This window comes from Sturnus vulgaris, chromosome 5 (genome assembly GCF_052056855.1).
Source record: "Sturnus vulgaris isolate bStuVul1 chromosome 5, bStuVul1.hap1, whole genome shotgun sequence".
Taxonomy (NCBI): domain Eukaryota; kingdom Metazoa; phylum Chordata; class Aves; order Passeriformes; family Sturnidae; genus Sturnus; species Sturnus vulgaris.
Window position 1 is genome coordinate 2,975,287 of NC_142247.1, and position 21,835 is coordinate 2,997,121.

Sequence of the window (21,835 nt, forward strand, 5' to 3'; positions counted from 1 at the left end):
TTGATGCAACACAGACAGGCTTCCTTTTTTCAGCCTTGACATATTTTCCTAAGAAATGGATTGCTATTAGCAGGTTTAACTTACTTTTAAGATCACAGTAACCATCACTGTGCAAAAACCAGTCTTGGCGAGGACTCTCTATCAGCTTGTGCTATGCTATCCTCTCTCATCTCTATTTATCATCACCAAAGACACATGTCTTTTTAGAATGAAGGCACCAAAGCTTATTTAACTGATGGAGTACCAACTCTTGAAGTGCTTTGTGGCAGTAGTGTTTTTAAGACCAGCCCATAACCATTGCTGTGGTGTTACATGGTAACACAGTAGGTGTGCCTGTTCTGTTTTACAGCCTCTGCCCTCTTCCAGACATCATGTAACATCTGCCTGTTTGCTTGTAATTTCTCTGCTCTTCATGCAGAATGAGTTTTGGTAAAACTTCCAAGGCACTGGCTCAGGTTAAAGTATTTTGTGATTTAACAGAGAAGTGAGATGTACTGCTGTCTGCAGTGAGGCTCAGTGAACTCTGGAAGCCTCTGCTCCAGTCAGCTTGGGCAGGAATCCTCGGGGTATCAATTAGCTGAGGACTGACTGGGAATCTGGGCTCTGGGTTCAGCAGGCTTAGACAAATTTTGGAACAAAAAAGAAAGAGCAAGTTCAAGTTACACTTTCTTCTTTTTATTTTATAGGTTAATAATGCTTGTAAGCCAGAGGTGAAAGTGGCTCAGCAGAGCAACATCAGGAAATCTGGCAGACTGGAAGAGCACAGCTGCCTCCCTGGGCAGCTGCCACGTGTTGAAGCATGGAGGAAAGTAAAAACGAGAAGGTGAACCAGGCTCATGTTCTCTTCGACAGATTTGTCCAGGCTTCCACCTGCAAGGGGACTCTGAAGGCTTTCCAGGAGCTCTGTGACTACCTAGAGCTAAAGCCCAAGGACTATCGTTCCTTCTATCACAAACTCAAGTCCAAGCTCAATTACTGGAAAGCCAAAGCCTTGTGGGCCAAATTGGATAAAAGAGGCAGCCACAAGGACTACAAGAAAGGGAAAGCATGCGCCAACACGAAGGTAAGAGGTTCAGCTTTTACCCAATCCTCTGGAGCACACAGCAAAAAGGGATGGATGTACAAAGATGTTCCTGGTGTCACTGTAAGCCATGGGAAGTTTCAGGAATGTTCTCACAATTTGAACATTTGATCACGTGACTGCCCACCTGAATGTTTGTATTTTATTCAGGAGAAGCAGCCAGCAAGTTTTTACATTGAAAGTTTTTGTGGCATCTACAGATAGATGGCTTGGAAAATCTTAATTGGTAAACCTTTAATCTTGGTTGACTTCTTTTTGCATTTTGACAGTAACAGGAATGTGTGCTGTTGGAGTCTAGGATACAAAATATGCATGTTTGGAAATTTCCAGTTTTAATATGAAAATTCTCATGACTCTCAAGAAAACTGAACTTTTCTGCCAATTTGACAAAACAGACTGCTTCCCATTTTTTAGAAAGTGATCATCCATATTCTAGATTCAAAGAAAAAAAATGCTGTGGAAACTCATACCAATTCTTTTTAAAAGGTTGGTATGTGTGGTATTTACTGCAGGAATTCCTGCTTTTACACACACATACACAGCATTTTACTTTTTTTTTTAACCTGAATTATTGTGAGCTGGCATTTAAGTGCTGCACCTCTTGGACAATGCAGTTTGAAAGCAGTTCTTTATATCATTTATTGAAATGTGAGTAGAATAGGTTGGTTTTGTAAATGATCAAGCAATTTTTTTTTAAAGGCAAATAGTGCAGAATAGGATAAAATTAGAACAGGATTCTGTCCTCCTTCATTGAGGACAATAGATGCTGCTCTTTCTCAAAATAGTCACCTTTTAAGAGAAGGAAATACTTTAATTGGAAGAATTAATGACTAATTCTTCAGTATAGAATTGAGGGAGAAATGTATCTTGTTTAGAGAATTTAATTTCAAATCTGTGGACTTAGCTTTCTAATATCAAGTTCCAGGAAAATATGTTAGTTTCTTAATTGTTAATTTTGTTTCACTTTCCAGTGGTTATTTTCATATGGATGGAGGCATTTATAATAGTAACACTTGGTAAACTCATTTATTATAAAGTAATTCATTTATAATGAATTACTGTAGTAACATTCTGAAAATCAAACAATTTGGCACTGCTGGTGGTCACAGTGGGTAAGTAGCTTCAACACCTCAAAAAATGCAGCTGTTAAAGTTTACAATTTTCAGGCAACATAAGAAAGGAAGGATTTACCAGAAAATAAATGTAGTAGGTTTTATATATGCTTAGGAATAAGCCTTGCAAGCACTATGAGCATCATGGGAAAAACTCTAAATTTTCTGCAAAATTGATTGCCCTGTGCATTCATTAGATTCAGGAATTGCTCTTGCTTTGAATGAAGCATAATGGGTTGAACTGAGCTAGGGTGTTTAAGTCTGTGAAATGAAGATAGGTGGTTTATGTTTTTATGACAAAGAGATGGAGGTTTTTAATTTATTTGAATAATAGACTATAAGAGTGATTTTTGCATCTTAGGCTTTGACTGTATTTGTTAATAGTGTGAAAAAGGTGGGTTCAATAATAGAGATGAAACATTAAAGAAGGGATTTAATGGGCAGGTAAGTGGATAGTGCTTGACTGTGAGAGCATATGAAAAACCAGGTGTGAGTGGAGGGTGACATCCAGCTATGAAAGGCATTCAGAAAATCGAGTGTGACATTTATATTGATGAGAAGTGGTGAACTGAGTTTAGAAGGACATCAGAGCTCCATGTGGTTGTGTTGGGCTTGGATTAACGACTAGGCAGCCACGGGGAAATCTTCCTCAGAAAGGCAGAGATTCTAGCTTGGCCAAAAAGTAGCCAACTCTTGAGTTGGAGAAGTTTTTGTGAATTGACAGCTCTGACAAAGCTGATTGAACCAGTGTCTCTGAATGAGGTGATTTTATAGAGGAAGATCACACGTGAGATCATGGGTGAAGCCCCCTGGGAAGTTGGCAGTGAGAGGAATGAGAGAAATCAGATGGTGCTCTGAAAGAATATCTGGAGACCCAGAGGAGTACTGAGGCTCAAAAGTTATCAGAAAAGGGTGTGCTTTGAAACATCTCTAAAACATCTCTAAAATGTCTCTTCAAGTGCAGTTATAAAGTGGATAAAAGGAGTAAAGCATCCTGGGAGTGATGTTTGACTGAAGAGTTTGCTAGGGATTTTGTATCATCCAAAAGCTGAACCTATTTCTTACACCAAACCAAGTTAAAGAATGAGAATGGAATTGGAGAACTGGGATCAAGAGAGTGACTGTAGAATGTGGTGGAGTGGTGGTGAGATAAACAGGGAAGCTCATGAGGTCATTTGGGACTGTCCCTCATTGAATGATGAGAGAGAAACCTCAGAACGTGCTGGTGTGAAGGGTCACGGTGATGGGAGTGGGCAATGACTGCAGTGGATGTATTTTTTAAACTCAACTTTACTATGTATTCCTCATATCTTTTCATATATGTGTCTATTAATTTCTTGTTACCTATCCAAATAGTATCTGCCATTAAATGTTTAAATGTAGTTCCTAAGAGATAATCATAACTGTTCAAAGCAGAGGACTTTTGAGAACTGAGTCATGTCTGATTTGATGTTTCCTAACTCACTTAGCTTTATATTCCTAATGTTTAATGTAATTTGCAAACTTCTGATTAAAAGGTACAGAAATTTAAGTGGGCATGTGGAGATGATAGAATTTAAAATAAAGATTAGGGTTTTATCCATGTCAGAAGTCAGTAATTTCTTTAGGAAGCCTGGCTTCTGTCCACTTGAACATAAACCAGTTCTGAAGTTTTCATACTTTGTATGATAGCTCTTAATTGCCCATTTAGAAATCGTTCAGGGATGAGGTGCTGTGCCTGGAGTTGGGCAGTTTGTGCACGTGGCCAGCATCCAGGCTAACCAGAATTCAGATCATCAGAGTTCATGAAAGCATCTAGGACGTGATTGTTGGTTCAAATGTAAATAGTTATAATTGGTGCTCTCTCTTCATTGGTTATACAGAGAATACAGCATTTCAGTTTGCATTTAATGTTCCATTACCATGGCATTGTTACTGGAAACTTAATATAATCTGTCTGAAGGATCTTGAGCAAGAAGTGTTTTTGAAGGGTGAGACAGCTTCAGTGCAGGGAGTTGCAGCAATTGCTTGGAGTCACTGAGGGGAAAGGGAACAAGGAATAACAGTAGCTGCCTTTATTTGGCTGTACTTGGCATGTCATGGAGTTACTGCTGACTGAGAGTATCAGAAGCTGGGTTTTTATGAAAAACCATTAGAGGTGGAAAAGAATATTTTCTCTTTTTAATTGTGCTTAGAATTTATATTTCGTAACAATTTAATGTTTTTGCAATGGTATTTAGAAAAAGGCAACTCTGACCATAAATTCCTTACTTAAGTATTTTACATTCAGAACATCTAGACATAACCTAAATGCTTTTAACCACATCCTACTATGATGGATGGATAGAGGAAGGATGGAGAGGAAAAAAATCTTTTAAGTTCCTGTGACAATATTGCAGTAAACTGAAACTAAAAACTAGTTTATAATTTCATGAAACCTGAGTTTGAATAGGCTGATTTTAGTACAATTAGAACGAAGTGCCGCTGTGTACTCCATCATAAATATTTTGTATGTGGAAATTTGTCAAAGAATTTGTCAAGAAAGTCACCCAATTCATTGTGTTCTTGTTGCTTATTGAAATCCAGGCTCTTTGAAGATTGTAGTTGTCAGCCAAGCAAATTACCTGGATAAGTATGCTATACTGAGCTAATTTTCTGAAAAGTTTAAAAAAAGAAAGACAAGGTGGTGTTTGGGAGTTGCACTTAGCTACAAAGAAAGCAATACTAAATTGGAAGAATATAGTAGATCCTAATTGAGGATTCCTTATATCAAATTACAAGATGAACACCTGTTAATATACAATTTTATGTAGGTATTTATTACTCAGAGGTTGGGTGTGCCTTTTGTTCCAAATGCTTTCGGGTTCCTGAAGCCACTAAAGAAGCAGTGGTGTTATTATTCCCTTCCCTTTTCTCTAGACTTGGATTCTGCCCTCAGATGGAACTTCTTATCTTACTCAGGAGTCCTACGTGGAATTTGCATGCCAATAGCTGTGTCATCACTGCTGTAACTTGTACTGGTTTTTCATCATTCAGGCTTTACATTTGCAGTTTCATGGTGCTTGCAGAGTTTATGGCCAGGTGAATAAGTGGTGAGAATGTGGCAGCCTGTAAAAATTGTCAGATGGGGATGACAGGACACCACTGAACACTAAAGTTTTGCTTTTTGGGATTAGTTGTTTTTCAGAACATTGGCTCATGGTTAAATTTTGGCATATTTAAAAGAATTTCTCAAAGAGCTTTCTCATGTAGCCAAAAGGATCTGGAAAAGGCATGCAGCATTCAACAGCCAGCTCTGTAACAAGGTCTTTATTCTGTGTCTCTGGTTTACTCAGTAGCAATCAAAGTACAATAATGATATGACAAATTGGACTGTGTACTGTATTTATGACTGCACGTACCAACACTTTCTCTCTGGACCTCAATTTCTGTGGGTAAGAAGTGTCTCCTGACTATCTTGGGTTTTTAATCAGAAATTATTTTGCTGTATCAGAAGGTACTTCAATGCTAGACATGCACGTATTTTACATTCTCAAGCTGTTTATTAGTGTCTCATGGTGTTTGTGAGTAGAGTGAAAAAAGATAAGAGAAAGTGAGAGCTTTCATGGGACAAAGGTAGGGTTGGAGAAATGTGTCTGGTCACACAAAGTTTGTGTTTACGTGATGTTCACTTCCCTGAAGGCTCCTTTGCTGCAGTGGTAGAATCACCAAAGCACCAACAAAGGCATGATTTGGAGTGCTCTGACTTGGCTACTCTGTGTTACTCTGTTATTCTAAATGATGATGTTTATGAAAACATTAGTGTCTTGTGTTTATCTGCTGTTGCAATGCTACTGAAGATTCTCTTAAGAAAGGCCAGCTCAGGGTTTGGAAGATGAGAGGAAAACTTACCATAGGTTTTGTTTTAGTTTTCTGGGGGTTGTTTTGGGTTTGTTTTGTTTTAAGGAAAAAAAATGTGTGGGAGGGAGAATCCTTGAGAAATATTGTTGTTTTCCAGGTACTTGTATAGCTTGGAGAGAGACTTGGCAGCTCTTCTTAGACAAGTGGTGCAAGCACTGAAGTGGTTGCCTGCTTCCTGAGTCTTTCCACTGCCCTGCAATATATTTCATTTTCAGGTCGTGGTTTCTGCTTATCAATGGTAGAACTTGGCAGGTAGAAATAGAAAGACTGATCTGAAATTTCAGTTTATGTTTCAGACAGACAGCACTTATCCCTGAGAGCCACAGGATGCTGAGAAGCTGCAGCAGCAGCAATATCCATTTCCTGCAAGGGCTGTGCAGTTACCGTGTGCTGGTTGTTTTGCAGTGTCTGATCATTGGGGCTGGACCCTGTGGCCTTCGTACAGCCATCGACCTGTCATTCCTGGGAGCCAAGGTGGTGGTCATCGAGAAGAGGGACGCCTTTTCCCGCAACAACGTGCTGCACCTCTGGCCATTCACCATCCACGACCTGAGGGGCCTGGGCGCCAAAAAATTCTACGGCAAATTCTGTGCAGGATCCATCGACCACATCAGTGAGTACAGCCAGGGCTGGCACAGCAGCTCTGCTGATTCCTGGGGGGAACAAGGTGAAGGTGTGGAGTCATGGAAATTCAGCCTACGCCAGTGCCTGCTCTCCACTCGTTATTCAGCATTACCTTGGCATCGTGCATTCTGGGCTAATCATGACATAAACACATGCAGTGTTTATCTGTCATCTCTTAGGCATAGCTATATCCTACACTGAAAAGTACACTTAAAGCTCAAACTATTTTTTTTTTTCCTAATGGATAATTTTTCTATTTTTTGCTGATACATTCCTGCAGCTGCCACTTTATTCTGTTTCCCTTGAGCAACTTATAAAGAAAAATTATACATGCTTTTGAACATTCTTGTGAATTTCAGTGTGGAGAAAGGAGGAATGGTTTTGGCTTTGTTAATTTTCAGAAGAGTGATGAAGATACGTTTTGATTAAATAGATGATTATGTGTTAAAATTGAGAATAATCTTAATGATTTTTGAATTCTGTTAAATCAGTCTTCTTTGAAAGCTGAATGCTTTGGTGGAGCAGGAGTTACTTTTCTTTTTTCTTCTCCAAAACTGACTGTACATGGCACAGCCAGGTGGTGCCCACCAGTCTGTGTTCTTTTTTTTTTTTTTTTAATTTGGCCACAAATGGTAAAACGGAAGGTCTTCATAACTTCAGTCTTGCAGATTGCTTTTTCCTTCTAATTTCTTTTCATTTTTCTTCTTTCAATCTTCATGCATCTTGTCTTTTTTGTGTATCAGTACAACTAAAATTTAGTGTTTAGGTGAAAGATTTTTTCATTTCAGTATCTGAAACATGACAGTAAGGTGTTTTCCTTCAAATTAATTGAGTTTGAACACTGTAATTTTCATTCTCATTGCCAAAGTTACTTGAAGGGGAAAGAAGTGGTGAGAAGCTTCCTATGCCCTCACTAACCCAGGGGTGTTGGGATGGAGGAGCAGGTTGGTATTACAGCCAGGCTGATCCAGTGGCTCTTTGCCATCTGTGACAAGTGCAGTCCTGCCTGTGCTGCCTTCCCTCCCTGTCCTGCAGTTCATGTCCTGGTTATTTCCCTTGTTGCTGATTAGGGGACTGAAACATCAAAAAAATTACTTTTTTTTCTTTGAAAAGGGTTGGGTTTTCAGCTGTGTAGAATTTTCTTAGTATGCTGTGATATCACACACCAGTGGTGTCTGGATGAAGTGCTGGGAACACTGTGGGGAAAAAGAAAATAGCAACTGGCCTTTAAGTCAGGGTATCAGTAATGTCACACACACAGGCACTTGTGCTCTTTTCTTTTTCTTCTTTTTTTCTTCTTCTTTTTCTTCACTTTCTTTATCATCTGCCTTTTTTTTTTTTTTTTTTTTTTTTTCAGGTATCCGTCAGCTCCAGCTCATCCTTTTGAAGGTTGCCTTGATCTTGGGAATAGAGATCCATGTCAATGTGGAGTTTCGGGGGCTCGTTTACCCTCCAGAGGACCAGGAGAATGAAAGCAAGTAGCACTGAAATGGGCAGTAGAGGAGGGGGAAGTTTTTGTTGGATACACAGGCTCCTACTCCTTAACTCTGCTTGTGGTGTTAAGTCCTTTCCTCGTGCTCCATTAATAAGAATAGTTATTAATCCATTTTTGCTTGGATTCTTAGTAGGATTTGTTTTTTCTAGTGACAAATCCCAATTAGTTACTGTATGAAACAAAGTCACCAGAAGGACTACACAAAAATAGACCAAGACATGGGTAAATTGTAAATGCTTCTAAAATACTTAATCCTATTACATAACATTCTGATAACATTTTTAAACAACTCCTTTCTTTGCATTCACTGAGGATATTTATATTGGTGAATGATCCTTGTTATGTTTTTATTATCACTGTGAAACCTGTTCTCTGATCACCACAGGAATGTAGCTTACTTATTTTTTGGCCTTTTATTAATTGCATAGAGAAGTTTGTAGTGGCCTTTAAAAGGAACTGAGGGAGTTTTAGCAGAACTGTGTCTCTGATTCATGTGCAATAGCTGCACCGTTCAGGAATAGCCCTGTCATCAATGTAGCTGTCCTGCAGGGTTTATTGACTGATCATGTGTTGAAGGATTTATTGATAGTGACAACTGGTTTTATCATTTTTTTTTCCTATTATTATTGCCTTTTATGTTGTCATTAACTTGGAGTTTATCTACAGGAATAGGTTGGCGTGCATTGGTCCACCCCAAAACCCATCCAGTGTCTGAGTATGAGTTTGAAGTAATCATTGGAGGGGATGGCAGGAGAAACACCTTAGAAGGTAATGGTGTGTCCATAATTCACCTCCAAACAGAACTAATTCTTAAATTTGTTAGAACAAAAGTGGCCTTTAACATGTCAATCAACATCTGGAAAGACACTTGACAAGTAATTGGGAGATTAAAAGTCCATGTAAAAATCCACTTGTAGCAAAGACATGGGTGGTCTTTGTTTTCTTCCTCTAAACTAATAAATACATAAGGGGTTTTGATCTGGATAATTTTTCCTACGTGTTTTCTTTAGCTGAGTAGTGGTGTCACTCCTACCTTCAGGTGTAGGAATTGAGGTGCTGAATGTTATTCTGTGTAGCAGAGAATCCCATATTTATATTTTTTTTTAATGGAAATTGCAGCTTTGGGAAGAGAGATGAGAGAGGGGGTTGTGGGGAGCTTTTTCTCTAAACAACATTTACTTTTCTGATGAAGCAATTGTTCTTTCCTCTGCGGAGGAGTTTGTAACTCATCAATTCCCTCCTCTCTCTTTACTTTGTGAGTGCCCCTGTCTATGACATCCTGAGCCTTGTCTGAAGGTGTGTCTGGTTTTCAGCATTGCAACTTTATCCTTCCTTTCTCCTGTAGGGTTTCGCCGGAAAGAATTCCGTGGTAAACTTGCAATTGCTATCACGGCAAACTTCATCAACCGCAACACCACAGCTGAAGCCAAAGTAGAAGAGATCAGTGGCGTGGCCTTCATCTTCAACCAGAAGTTCTTCCAGGATCTCCGAGATGCCACAGGTTTGCCAGCACTTCTCACATCTCTACTGAAAATTATTTGTCTTTATTATGACAATTTGCAGTTCGGGTTTGTGTGTTTAATCCAGAAACAAGCGCCTTGTGCAAGGCAGTCGGTCTTTGCAGCTGTTCTGCTCTACAAAGCAGATGTGTGTCATTTTGGTTCAGAAGTGGAGAACTTATAGTTTTCACAAAATCAGAACCCTAAATGGGAAGAGGTCATGAATCCAGAGTTCTGCTCTTTGCACTCTACATCTGAATGTAAACCTTAGAGTGATAATAAATGGATTTTTAAAAAGAGGTAGCTTTATGCAGGTGAAATGTACTGTTTGTGGTTTTGTTGACAATTTCAGATTTTAAAGTCACCCAGGGCATGGGAGAAAGTTGCTTGGCATTCCCTTTGACTTTTTCTACTTGTGCAGTTTCAATTTTCTTTCTTCTGGTAGAGCTTTGTTGCACGTAACTCCTAACTTGTTCCTTCACTACCATGTATTTTGTTCTGTCACAAGGCATTGACTTGGAGAACATTGTCTACTACAAAGATGATACACACTACTTTGTCATGACTGCCAAAAAGCAGAGCTTGCTGGATAAAGGAGTGATACGACATGTGGGTATTAACTTCTTCTCTATTCTCTGTAAGCTAAAATTGTGGTGACAATTTACTTTTGGTAAGGTGAAAGTAGGAAAATGTACTTTTCCTCCATCACGTAATGTTTTTATATAGCTCTTATTTTAGAACATGAATGTAATTGTGTTCTAAAAGGCAATTAGTGCCCTTCTGAAGTATTTTAAACTATCAGACAAGTGTTACAAAACCTGTCCTTTTCAAATTTGTCTCCCTTTGTAGATTTGAAAGTTTTGTTCATGCTAAGATAAAATATGCTGAAAGAACATTTGATAGCTTAGTTGAACTTCCCTCATTTTATGGGAATGAAAAATGCTCAAAAGTTTCTTAGCCCTCTGGCAGTCAGAAATGTAAGCAGGACTGGTTACTGTTTGCAATAAAAGATTTATAGATTTTCTCCTGGAAGCATTAACGCAGATCGGAACGAAATAAATTAGCAGGCAAATTTGTATGAGTGGATTTGTCAGAATTTTAATGCAAACTACCCTATATACCAATCTCAAAATAAACTTGTGGGTTTGACCAGGCCACTTTCACTTTGCTGGTTTTGGCAGGACCACGCCGACACTGAGGTGCTGCTCTCACGGGAGAACGTGGACCAGGAGGCTTTGCTGAACTACGCCAGGGAAGCAGCAGATTTCTCCACTAACCAGCAGCTGCCATCCCTGGACTTTGCCATCAACCACTACGGGCAGCCTGACGTGGCCATGTTTGACTTCACGTGCATGTACGCGTCCGAGAACGCGGCCCTGGTGCGCGAGCAGAACGGCCACCAGCTCCTCGTGGCGCTGGTCGGGGACAGCCTGCTCGAGGTGTGTGCTCAGCTTCTTGGGGCTGTGAGCTCTGAGTGTGAGCCCAAAGCTTTGCAGCCATCACTGAAAGATGTGCTGCTGTTTATCACAGGATAAAGCGGGAGGTTCGAAGGAAAGGGTGGGAGTGTTGGGAAAGCAGAATTTTTAGCGTGGTAATGATCTCTCTGAGGAAAATGTGTGCAGGGCTTTTTCTGAAGTTCTGTCTGTTCCATCTGCTTCTTGTTGGGATGAGTTGACTCTCCACAGAACTTAATGTAGGCCTGCCAATAATTAGCATTTTGTAGTTGGTTGAAGAGTACTGTCTTGAAGAGAAGCTGTTAAGGCACTCCAGGCTATGAAATACTGTTGGAAATAGAGGGACATTGGCTTTGGGAGAGCTCGTGAGCTGTTCATTGTACATCTGGTTTCCTCTAACCCAGTGGGAGTGGAGCTTGAAGCTAATTACTGAGTTATAATTTCCCAGCAGATTACTGCCTGAATATGTACTTGATACTTCTTTAAAATTTTCCCTAAGTGATGCTTTTCCTTTCTCTGCTTCTTTTTTTTTTTTTTTTTGGTAACCTATGATATCAGCCGTTTTGGCCAATGGGAACTGGAATAGCCAGGGGATTTTTGGCTGCAATGGACTCTGCCTGGATGGTACGAAGTTGGTCACTTGGAGCTAGTCCTTTGGAAGTTCTTGCAGAGAGGTAATGGAGAAAGTGAATACATTCACAGTTCTAATCCAATCCTCCAACATCACATCATTCATTCCAGTTTCTTTTAGTACAAATATGTAGACAGAATGGGAGATACAGACTCTCACTGTTATTAGAGAATGCTTGAGGGTATAACTGAATTGAAGAAAAAGAAATTTCAAAGGAGTTGATAAACTGAAGTGTATGGAGGAGTAAGAAATGTAAGAATATTCCTGATCTTAATTTTAAAAGATTAAATGAGGAATCTTCTTTTAAGGTGTTTATTGACATTCCATGGACAAAGTGAGCCTGACAAAGTGTCACCAGCCCTTCAGTGGCAAACCAGATGAAGATGTAGGTGCCTTGAAAGTACCAGATACAAAAGTTCTTTCTATCTTCTACTATCTTGAGAATACTTTTTATTATTTCCTTTTAAGGAAACTGTGACCTGCTATTTTTCATGTTGTCCTTGGTCACTTTGTTTCATGTAAGCCAAACAGCATCTTGTCTCTTTTGAAGTATTGAGTTCTTGATGTTTTAATCAGCTTTGCCTGAATGTTGTTTTGGTGACTCAAGGTGCTCTCTTGGAGATCAGAACATGGATAATTAGAAGATGGAGTAAGTAAAAGCAGCAGTTTGTAGGTTCTGTTTTAAAATTCAGCAACTGCAGCTTCTGACCATCAGGAACCACAGTATAATTTCTAAAATTGTGCAATGGCACAGTTCATACTTAAAATTCCATTTGTTTGAATTTTAAAAAAACAGTGAGGAAAATAATATTGCTGTTAAAGCCAGAGTTGATCACCTTTCCATTACCTACTTCAGACAGCAGTAAGATCTTCCCTGAGCTTTCTCTTCCACATACTGAACAAACTCCTTTCTCTTGGCCTTTCCTCACAGGGCAAATGCTCCAGTCCCCTTGGTGGCCCCTCTTCCTGAGCCCCTCCAATGTCTCAGTGTCTTTATTGTACTGGGAAGCCCCTACAGTTTTGCTTAGTGTATCGTTCTCTTCCCTCCTTTGGAATTCTGAAGTAGTATTAAAGTGCAGATTTTAATATGATTATGCTGACTCTTAGCTATGCAGTGTCTGAAGTGGTTAGATTTCTGATTTGAATGTTTATCTCTCCAGAGTTTACTTAGCCATAGTAGTAGTGATGCATCTCTTAAAAAAAGCAAACAAAGCAGAACAAAACCTCAAACCAGCCAAAACAAACAAAAAACCCCAAACCACCACAAAGCCTCAACAAAACAAACGACCCAAAACAAAACCCCAAACTTTTTTTTATGTTTTTTTTCCCAAGGGAAAGCATTTACAGGCTGCTGCCTCAGACCACCCCAGAGAACGTGAGTAAAAACTTCAGCCATTACAGCATTGATCCTGCCACCCGATATCCCAACATCAACGTCAACTTCCTGCGGCCACAGCAGGTAAATCACACACGGTGCTGCTGAGGGCTTGTGATCTGCAGTGTCTTTGCTCAGGCAAAGCTGTGCCAATGTTTTGGGAGCAGAGAGTGATGTGTTAAAACATGGAAGCAGTGAAAGGCACATGCATCGGTCAAGAGTAGACTTCAGTGCTTGAACAAATTCTTTTTTAGGAATGTTTGATTTTGATAATTTTAACTATAATGTAATGATACAGGAAACCTATAAATGTGTGTTTTCTGTGTGTGCATGTGCATTTTCTTTGTAATAATCCAGACTAGCAGTCACTCATTGCAATTTGGTATCCAGTGAGCAGCAGCAGTCAGCTGGACTGTTCAGCACTGATGAGCTGATCCTCTCTGTTGTGAGGTTCTTGGGGTAGGATTTTTGCTACCTGCATGTACTTATCTTCCTTTTTGTACCTTGGGATATCTCCTTATTGTCTTCTGGTTATTTCTGTGTTCATCTGGGGTACATGGCAAGTTGATAATCTTGAATGTTTTTGGGTGTCATTTTAGGTACGCCACTTGTATAATACAGGAGACTTGAAAGACATTCACCTGGAGATAGAGAACTTTGTGAACTCCAGGACACCAAAGCTGACTCGAAATGGTAGGCCTGGCTGTTGTCCTATTCCTTTTGGTATTCTGGAGCTGGATCAGTGCAGGAACTAGAGAGCAGCAGGGCTGTAGTAGTCTCCGCATTAAGAAAATTTATCCATTAATTGTTTTGTCAACAGTCTGAGCTTACAATTTTTCAAGCTTCCATTAGCATGGGAATTTATTTTTGTTTGCCTAATTTTCCTTGCCTTATAATGCTGTTAATTTTCTAAGCATATTTGTTTGTATAGGCACTTCTTTTCACCTCCTTTATCTCTAACAATGTCCTTGCTTAAAGTGCAGAAGGCTGGACTGAGTTCACTGTAACAGTAGACTCAGGACTCTTACAAATGTAACAAGGTATTGCTTGTGCAGTCTTGCATGTTCCTGCTTTCCTTTTCTTCATCTTGTCTCTCAACTAAATGAAACCTCACTTTGCTTGCATTATTCTGAGAGCTGGATGCCTTGTGATAAGCATTTCAGGATCTGCCTAGTTGTCTCTACCCTGAGGGCTATGTCAGACTTTTCCTTTTGCACACCTTGTCTTGGATGCCCAGATAGTGTTTTGGGATTCCCAGAGTGGCTCTTTGCTGCTAAGCCTCCCTTTCACTGCTGAATGGCTGTGTAGTCTCTGCTCTTTGCCCTGCAGCCATGTCCCTTTAGGCTGTAATCTCATCAGATCTTCTGGTAAGACAAGGTCAGAATAGGTCAGCACTTTAAAGGAAAGTTTTCAAGGGAGAAGTTACAGAAGTACATTTGCAGTTCTTCCTCTAGAAATAGAATATATCTGGGCTTAGAGAGCATTGCTACTATATGTCCTTTTGATCATATTTAACAAGCCTTTGCAACTGTTTTGTATTTCCTGGGGCTCTTTTACAATGACTAGGGTGAAAAGTCTGGCAAGTTACAACTTAGATAATTACTTTTCAGCAAATTAAAAATGCTTCCGTAGATTGAAAATTGATATGATAGTATTTATAAAAAAAATAAGAATCCTGTCCTCCATTACGCATTGAAGAAGGAGCTTGTTTTTTACATTAAGATTTTGCTTGTTGATTCCTGGGATTTGTGTTGTATTTAGAATTTAAACTGTTGTGCATTTCTATTTTGAAATGTGCTATATTTTTTACAGAGTCTGTAGCTCGCTCTAGTAAATTGCTCAGTTGGTGCCAGAGGCAGACTGATGGATATGCTGGTGTTAATGTGACAGATCTCACAATGTCATGGAAAAGTGGCTTAGCTCTGTGTGCCATTATCCACAGATACCGTCCAGACTTAATGTGAGTAACTGACTGCTGCAAATCACTGGGAAGAGCAGGAAATGAGTGGTGTTTGGAACTAATAATATAGAGTTGGAGGCAGTGCATTTGTGACTTATGAAGAAATGGATTGAAATTAATTCAATTAAACTTGATAGAAACCAACATCCAATGATTCACTAGCAGAGTGGAAGGTCATGATAGCTTGATGAATTTGAAAATAACCGTGTTGTCATTTTCCCTTCTGGATGATTTGGCAGAATTAAGCTTCAAATTACTACTGACTGGAAAGCATTATTGACTGACAGATTTTATGTGTGAAGTGGGTAAGGAACAGTTCACAGCTTCAGTTAAATCTCTTGTGAACAAGTCTCTGCACGATCCTTTATAAATTTCCTGTTTAACAGAACAACTCTTACTAAAGATTTTCAGGCTGCTCTTTCTAGAAGTAGTGACCCACAGCCTAAATAGAGAGGTTGTTACTGTTTGCACAGTCACTTATTGGCTGGGTGAATGGCAGAGGTGTCCTCTGCAGTGATGTATTGGGTAAAACAGTGCCCAGAATCTAGAATGGGAAAACACTGCCTGGAAAAAGTGATGGTAGCAAAGACTCTGGTACTTGAATCTGCAATATCTGCAAGTGACATCAGAAAAAGTAAATTCTAGAGCTGTACTTGAAGACATAATCCACTGTAAAACATACTGAAAAATTGTGGAGTTATTCCAATCCATATGCACTGAATTACTTCTTCAAGTACTTGGTGTACTTGAGTTAACTTGAGCTACACAAAGTGTTTAATAGCTTTATAGCTTGTGGGGAGTTCAAACAACTTTTAAAATGGTTAATGTAACTCTCTACAAGCTATAGCTATAGCTTTTTATACAGTTATATAGTTATACAAGTTTTGGAAAGAGCCAGCAGAACAAGAATATGAATCAGACAAGGAAAAAGAGGACAAAAAGTCAACATTTAATTTAGTTTGCTGTCATTAAGTAGCATCAACTTTGCCATGTTGGTGGCAAGTAAAATTAAGATTTCAACTGAAAAATAAAAAGATGGATGTTTGAGTTCTTTCAGAAGACTGGTTTCTACTTGATTCAGTGCAAGGCCTCTTTTTGCCCTTTGCAGAGACTTTGATTCCTTGGATGAGCACAATGTGGAGAAGAATAACCAACTGGCCTTTGACATCGCTGAGAAGGAGTTTGGGATATCTCCCATTATGACTGGAAAGGAAATGGCATCTGTTGGAGAGCCAGATAAGCTGTCCATGGTGATGTACCTCACACAGTTTTATGAGATGTTCAAAGACACCATCCCCTCTAGTGGTAAGCAGTTTGGGGCTCTTGTGTCAGATTTGAAGGCTGCTCCAGGGTGAATGTGTGTGCTTCAGTTACCTTCATGCTGCTCCTGCATGAGCACATAGAGCAGTCACTCACTGTAGCTTTACATTACAAAACGTTGACTTGTTACTGGTGCTGATAAAAACCATGTTAGCAGCAGCAGGAGCAAAATAAGGAGTTAATATACAATAATGTCTTCAAAAGTTCTAAATTCACATCAGCACTCGTAGGTAAGCTTTCTGCTTTCTTACTATTGTTTGCTTGTCTTAGCTAATGTTAGGTGCCTTGCTAGTAGTTGTTGAACAGGTAATTTCAAAACACCAGCTGAGTTTTATACATATTTACCATCTGTGAATGATGAGATAACTTCAGGCCAATGAGGAACAAAACATCTTTGATCAGGACTGAGAGATATAATTACCTAACCCAAATCAATATGGCCAGCCTTTAAATATTGATAATTTTTATTTTTATTACTGATGATCTTAATTCACATGTATCTCTCTGGTGAGGAGGAAAAGTTTGGTTTAATAGCCTTTTAAAAAATACAGTATGTATAATGTATTATTTCAAAACTCTGAACTCCTTTTAAGAATACTAACATTCATGCTCTTTAAATCATGCTCTTTAAATCATGCTCTTTAAATATAAAAGTAAATAGAGTAAACATAGTATGTGTTATGGGTGGTTATAAACCCTGAAATAACTGCTTTGAGCAAAATGAAAAAGCAGGATAGCTGAGAAAGGGATTCATTCTAGTCATTAGTCATTTTGTACAGAGAATTTAAGAAAAATACTTCTATGTTAAAAAGAATCAGTGAGTCTTTCAGTTGTGTATTTAATAACAACAGCACAGAAAAAAACTTCATGGCATTCCCTTGTTCTGCCTTTTTTCACTAACAGACAGCCTGGACCTGAATGCAGAAGAAAAGGCTGCCCTGATTGCCAGTACCAAGTCTCCCATCTCCTTCCTCAGCAAACTGGGACAGAGCATCTCTCGCAAGCGCACTCCCAAGGTAACCAGGCACTGCCCTGTCCTGCTGGCCAAGCAGTGCTGCTGAAAATGCAGGTTGTGGGACACATATTGAGAAAGTAAGAAAATTACAGCCTGAAAAAATATTCCAGGCTGGAGCTTTTCAGCTCTGTTCCCAGCCGATAAGCTGGTCCAGATCAAGGCTAGGGAGAATTTCTCCCAGGGTGATGATTTGGTCAAAATAAAAAGGAATTAATAACAAGATAGAACACCTGTTGTGGTGTGTGACCAGGCCCTGGCAATGGGGTATCTTCTCTCTGAACCAATCACCTTTTCTCTACTCTTGGAGTTGCAGTCATGCTATAAAACCAAGTGTGTTTCTGAATAAACTTGGCTCTTTCTTGCTGTCATGTAAGGCGACCATGTAGCTGTGCATCTTATTTCCACTGCACTTAAAGGGTTAAAAGCTCTTGTTGTGGGACAATACATGACATTTATGACTGCAAAATTGCATCTATAGTATGTACTCTCAGCAGTGTATTTCAGTCTTCAAATCTTAGCCTTGTGGTAGTATTTGGGCATATGTTTTCTCTTGGAGCTTAGTACTTGCTCAGTTTTCAGTGATTTGAAAGTGTTGAATAATTGTTCAATTGAAGGTAACAATTCCCTAAGGAGTATCTAGGAAAAAAACCTCTTTTCTTAAACAAATGGAGAATGAGCATAAGGAATTAAATAAGCTTTACAACTAAACTGATTAAGTGCATTGATGACACTTATTTCAGCCCAGAAAAGTACGAGACTCATTTTTGTTTTCTTTCCCCTACTCTTTCTGTTTTCAGGACAAAAAAGAAAAGGAACTAGATGGTGCAGGAAAGAGGAGAAAAACCAGACAATCTGAGGATGTAAGTATTACAGTGAGAGGTGTCAGGGAGCAAAATAAATGGTAGGTACCTTTTTCCCACTTCAATTCTTTCATTTTTTTTTTGTATCCAGGCAGGATTTATATAGGGTTTTTAGATTAAATTTAATTTTTCTCCAGAAGTTACACTTTCACGGTATCTTTAGTGCAAATATTTTATTAATGTTTATGAAAGAATACTGCATAACAAATGAAGTGTTGCAGTTCCCTGATATTTTTTTTTAATTGCAAATTACTGTGGTTTGAGGACGTCAACACTCAAAACTTCTTAGTAAAGTCATGCAGTACTGTCAGAAGCTTGATGCATATTTAAACTTTGTGCAAAAAGCATACATTTCCAGGATGCCTCATAAAGCAATCTTTCAAATTCAGTGTTTGTATGGATACAGGTGAATTAAAATTCAGTGCTTTGAGTTGGTTGTTTGAAGATGGGCCTTTAGTTTATGTCAACACCTTCACAGGGGTGTTTCAGCTGAGGCCTTTTTGGTAGGTAAGTGTATCAAATAAGGTTGAAAAGATCAGTAAAGTTTAACAGAACATTTGATGGCTTGCCAAAGGAAATTAAAACCTGAGCTTTCAAGTGAGGCTAAGAGATTAATTATCTGTAGTGTGAGAGACTTTTCACAGCAAAGGGGTAGAAAGGGAAAGGGGATCTGGTTGTATCTTGTTCAATTTTGATGTCGCTGACTGTTAGGAGGATCTCCCACGAAGCTACAGAGAAGAAAGGCCCACCCTGGTGAGTGCCCTAACAGAGAGGAGAATCGATGCTGCCATTGGGAATCAGAACAAAGTCAAGTCCATGGCAACCCAGCTGCTGGCCAAGTTTGAAGAGAATGCACCAGTGCCATCCTCAAACTTACGGAGACAGGTAGGAGATGGATAATAAACCCCTTTGTTTTGGAATTGTAGAGGAAAACCATGAGTGATAGCACACAGCCCTCAACACTGGATGCTGGTGGTGCCTTTCTACTTCAAAGGCTCTGCTAGAGAAGAGTGAAGTTTACCCAAAGCTTAAAATTTACAAGTACAGTGTGGAGAAGAACTTCCTAGAAAAGGTCTATTTCTCTGTTACTGCCCTTATTATGTAATCTTTCACAAACATATTACCTGCAATTTAGTGTCTTTTATAACTACTATTGCTCTTTAAAAGCTTTCCAGGAATGTTCTGCTTATACTGTTTAAGAGCAACCATTTGATTTCTGATTTGAACATTTTCATATCAGGTTGTATCTGTTTGTTCTTGTGAACTGTGATTAAGCTTTGTACATGTACATATGTGCAGCAGATAAATGCCTGGGAGTTGCTTGGCAATCAGGATGTTTGTGTCATTCCAAGTGAGGCCTGTTTGTTATCCAGGATGGTATCTGAACTGCTGCAACTGCAGGGCAGTTGTCTTTGAAGTTCGATTGAGTCACTGGAAGCTGCTGCTGGCAGTGCAGTGTCAGCTGGATGAGGCTCAGTGTGGTTTAAGTGCCAGAGTCCTTTCTCTGCTGCATGAGTCCATCTCCACAGCTTGTGCCAAGCTCTGTGCTGCCGTGGCCACATCGTGAGTGGGACCTGACCTGCCTGAAAGCCAGGTCAAGTTTGTCTATGCCACACTAAACATCAGCATTAGTAGTGTAACATCATCAGAATGGTGATGTCTATCCACACAATAAAATGTTTCTTCAGCTGCTGCACATTGACTGGCATACTCAGCCAATGATTTGAAGAAACAATGATATTAAAGGAAAGGTCCAAAAATATGTGAAGTTTTCCATTTTTGGATGTTTGGTTTTTTTCCTTCTTATATTTTACTTGCTAAATGAATTCCCCCCTACCCTATTTTTTTTTCTTAAATGTTTGTCTGTCTTATTCTGTATTCCATTCCTATGGCTTTCTTTGAGTTTCCTTCACTATTTTATCTTTCCTCCTTGGTCCTACCTTTCCTACAACCTGCATGCAGCAACCTGTCCTGCCTTATCAAGAACGTGTTCACAGCCAGCCATCCAGCAGACGAGAGCAGGGCCGGCTGGCACCCATACCCCAGTGGAAACAGGTAAAGAAACTCATTCTGACCACAGTGCATTGCCTGCACCCAACACCACCTGTCCCTGTTGTGTTTTTAAGCCAGTCCTTTGCCAGCACCTCGTCTGAGTCCATTATTTTAAATAACTTTCAGTGAATAAAGACAATGTCTCCCTTTGGTAATGATGCATGGTTTAATGTTTCAAAAATATTTAATCAAATTTTCCCTGCCCTCTTATGCTAGTTTCAGCTTACCAAGACTTTCATGGATGTTGCAGCAGAAATTTTTGCTGTAGAATTTCTAGAATCTTCTGTTAGACATAAAGGAAGCATGTAAGCATTTATGGAAACTGATGAGGTAAAAGAGGTCGTATCTATGATATTAAAGCTCTTCCTTGATATAAACATTAAAATTGGTTACCAGTTTTGCTATTCCTGTGTGAAATCTTAGGTGTTCTGTAGTTGCAGGAGACTTTCCTGTGGTTTCCCTTTCTTTAATGATACTTTCTTTAATGCAACTTTCCTTGCCAACTTCTCACACTTGTTATTGTGAATTCAGTAAATTTTAGATTTTCTTCCACGAAGGGGTTCAGAATAGGGACCAACAGCAGAAAAATCAGTAGGTATCAAATTTTATTTTCTCTCCAGCGTTTTGGGCCATTGTCATTGCTGCTATTTTTCTTTCAGCCCTGTGCTTTCCAAAACTAAGGCTTCTATAGATGATCTTTTCAGGCATTTAAGGGTACTTATCTCACTGGCTTCCTCTGCTTCCACTGTTTCCACTGTGCAAGTGGCCTCCTCTGAGAGTGCTCAGAAGTATTTTGCTGACAACCATAATTTGGAGAAACATCTACTTCTTTGTGGCTGTAGTTTAATCAGAGCATACTTTCGGAGTCAAGAGGAAGAAGATGACACTAGTTTGGAAATTCACTGTTCTTGATGAATATGAATTCACAGTGATCTTCGTGTATGAGGCATTCAGCACAATTAATGCTGCATGTCATGACTGGTGCCATGATTCAGAAGATTTCTCTTCAAGGAAGGAGACCTAAGCCCAGGGGAGTTATTGTCAGTAGGACTGTCAGGATGCTTTGGTTTCCTGACTCAATGTTTGTTCTTCTACTTTTTGTCTCATCAAAATCTTTATAGGCTAATGAGCACTTTGAGATGGATTCACATCATTCATGATTAAGGCAAATTTTATTTCTCAAGAATACTTAGCAAGGCTGAAAAAAAAGCTGTACAGTATTAAGGGAGTTGATGAGCACTGCTTATATTACCTGCTGGAAAAAGGAAAACTGGATTGCACTGGCTGTCTCTCTCTCTCTCTGTATTAGCACTTGGAAAATACCACATTCCTGCACCCTTGAGATTTCTATTTGAATCTGTTACTGAAAGTTCATGAAGACTTTATAATTAAGCCTTTGTAGTGAAACACAAAAGTTCTTACTGTCATCCTTTTATCATTGATAGAAAAACAAAGGACAAAGTTTTATTTCCTGTTTT

General features: G+C 39.3%; 1 protein-coding gene across 24 annotated transcripts in view; it reads left to right on the top strand.

The window, feature by feature from the left end:
• MICAL3 (microtubule associated monooxygenase, calponin and LIM domain containing 3) overlaps positions 1-21,835 on the top strand; it is a 171,824-nt gene that overhangs the window by 64,875 nt on the left and 85,114 nt on the right. For 21 of the 24 annotated variants that reach the window (XM_088164556.1, XM_088164573.1, XM_088164577.1 and 18 more), the window contains exons 2-17: positions 687-1,063; positions 6,478-6,685; positions 8,054-8,170; positions 8,858-8,959; positions 9,537-9,692; positions 10,199-10,299; positions 10,872-11,129; positions 11,703-11,818; positions 13,108-13,234; positions 13,750-13,843; positions 14,963-15,110; positions 16,219-16,415; positions 17,334-17,446; positions 18,243-18,305; positions 19,017-19,190; positions 20,268-20,360. In XM_088164556.1, coding sequence (XP_088020682.1) covers positions 800-1,063; positions 6,478-6,685; positions 8,054-8,170; positions 8,858-8,959; positions 9,537-9,692; positions 10,199-10,299; positions 10,872-11,129; positions 11,703-11,818; positions 13,108-13,234; positions 13,750-13,843; positions 14,963-15,110; positions 16,219-16,415; positions 17,334-17,446; positions 18,243-18,305; positions 19,017-19,190; positions 20,268-20,360 — 2,331 coding nt within the window. In that variant the 5' untranslated portion in view covers positions 687-799. The remainder of the gene's footprint in view (positions 1-686; positions 1,064-6,477; positions 6,686-8,053; positions 8,171-8,857; positions 8,960-9,536; positions 9,693-10,198; positions 10,300-10,871; positions 11,130-11,702; positions 11,819-13,107; positions 13,235-13,749; positions 13,844-14,962; positions 15,111-16,218; positions 16,416-17,333; positions 17,447-18,242; positions 18,306-19,016; positions 19,191-20,267; positions 20,361-21,835) is intronic. The other 3 variants (XM_088164567.1, XM_088164574.1, XM_088164578.1) reach the window with 1 other exon arrangement.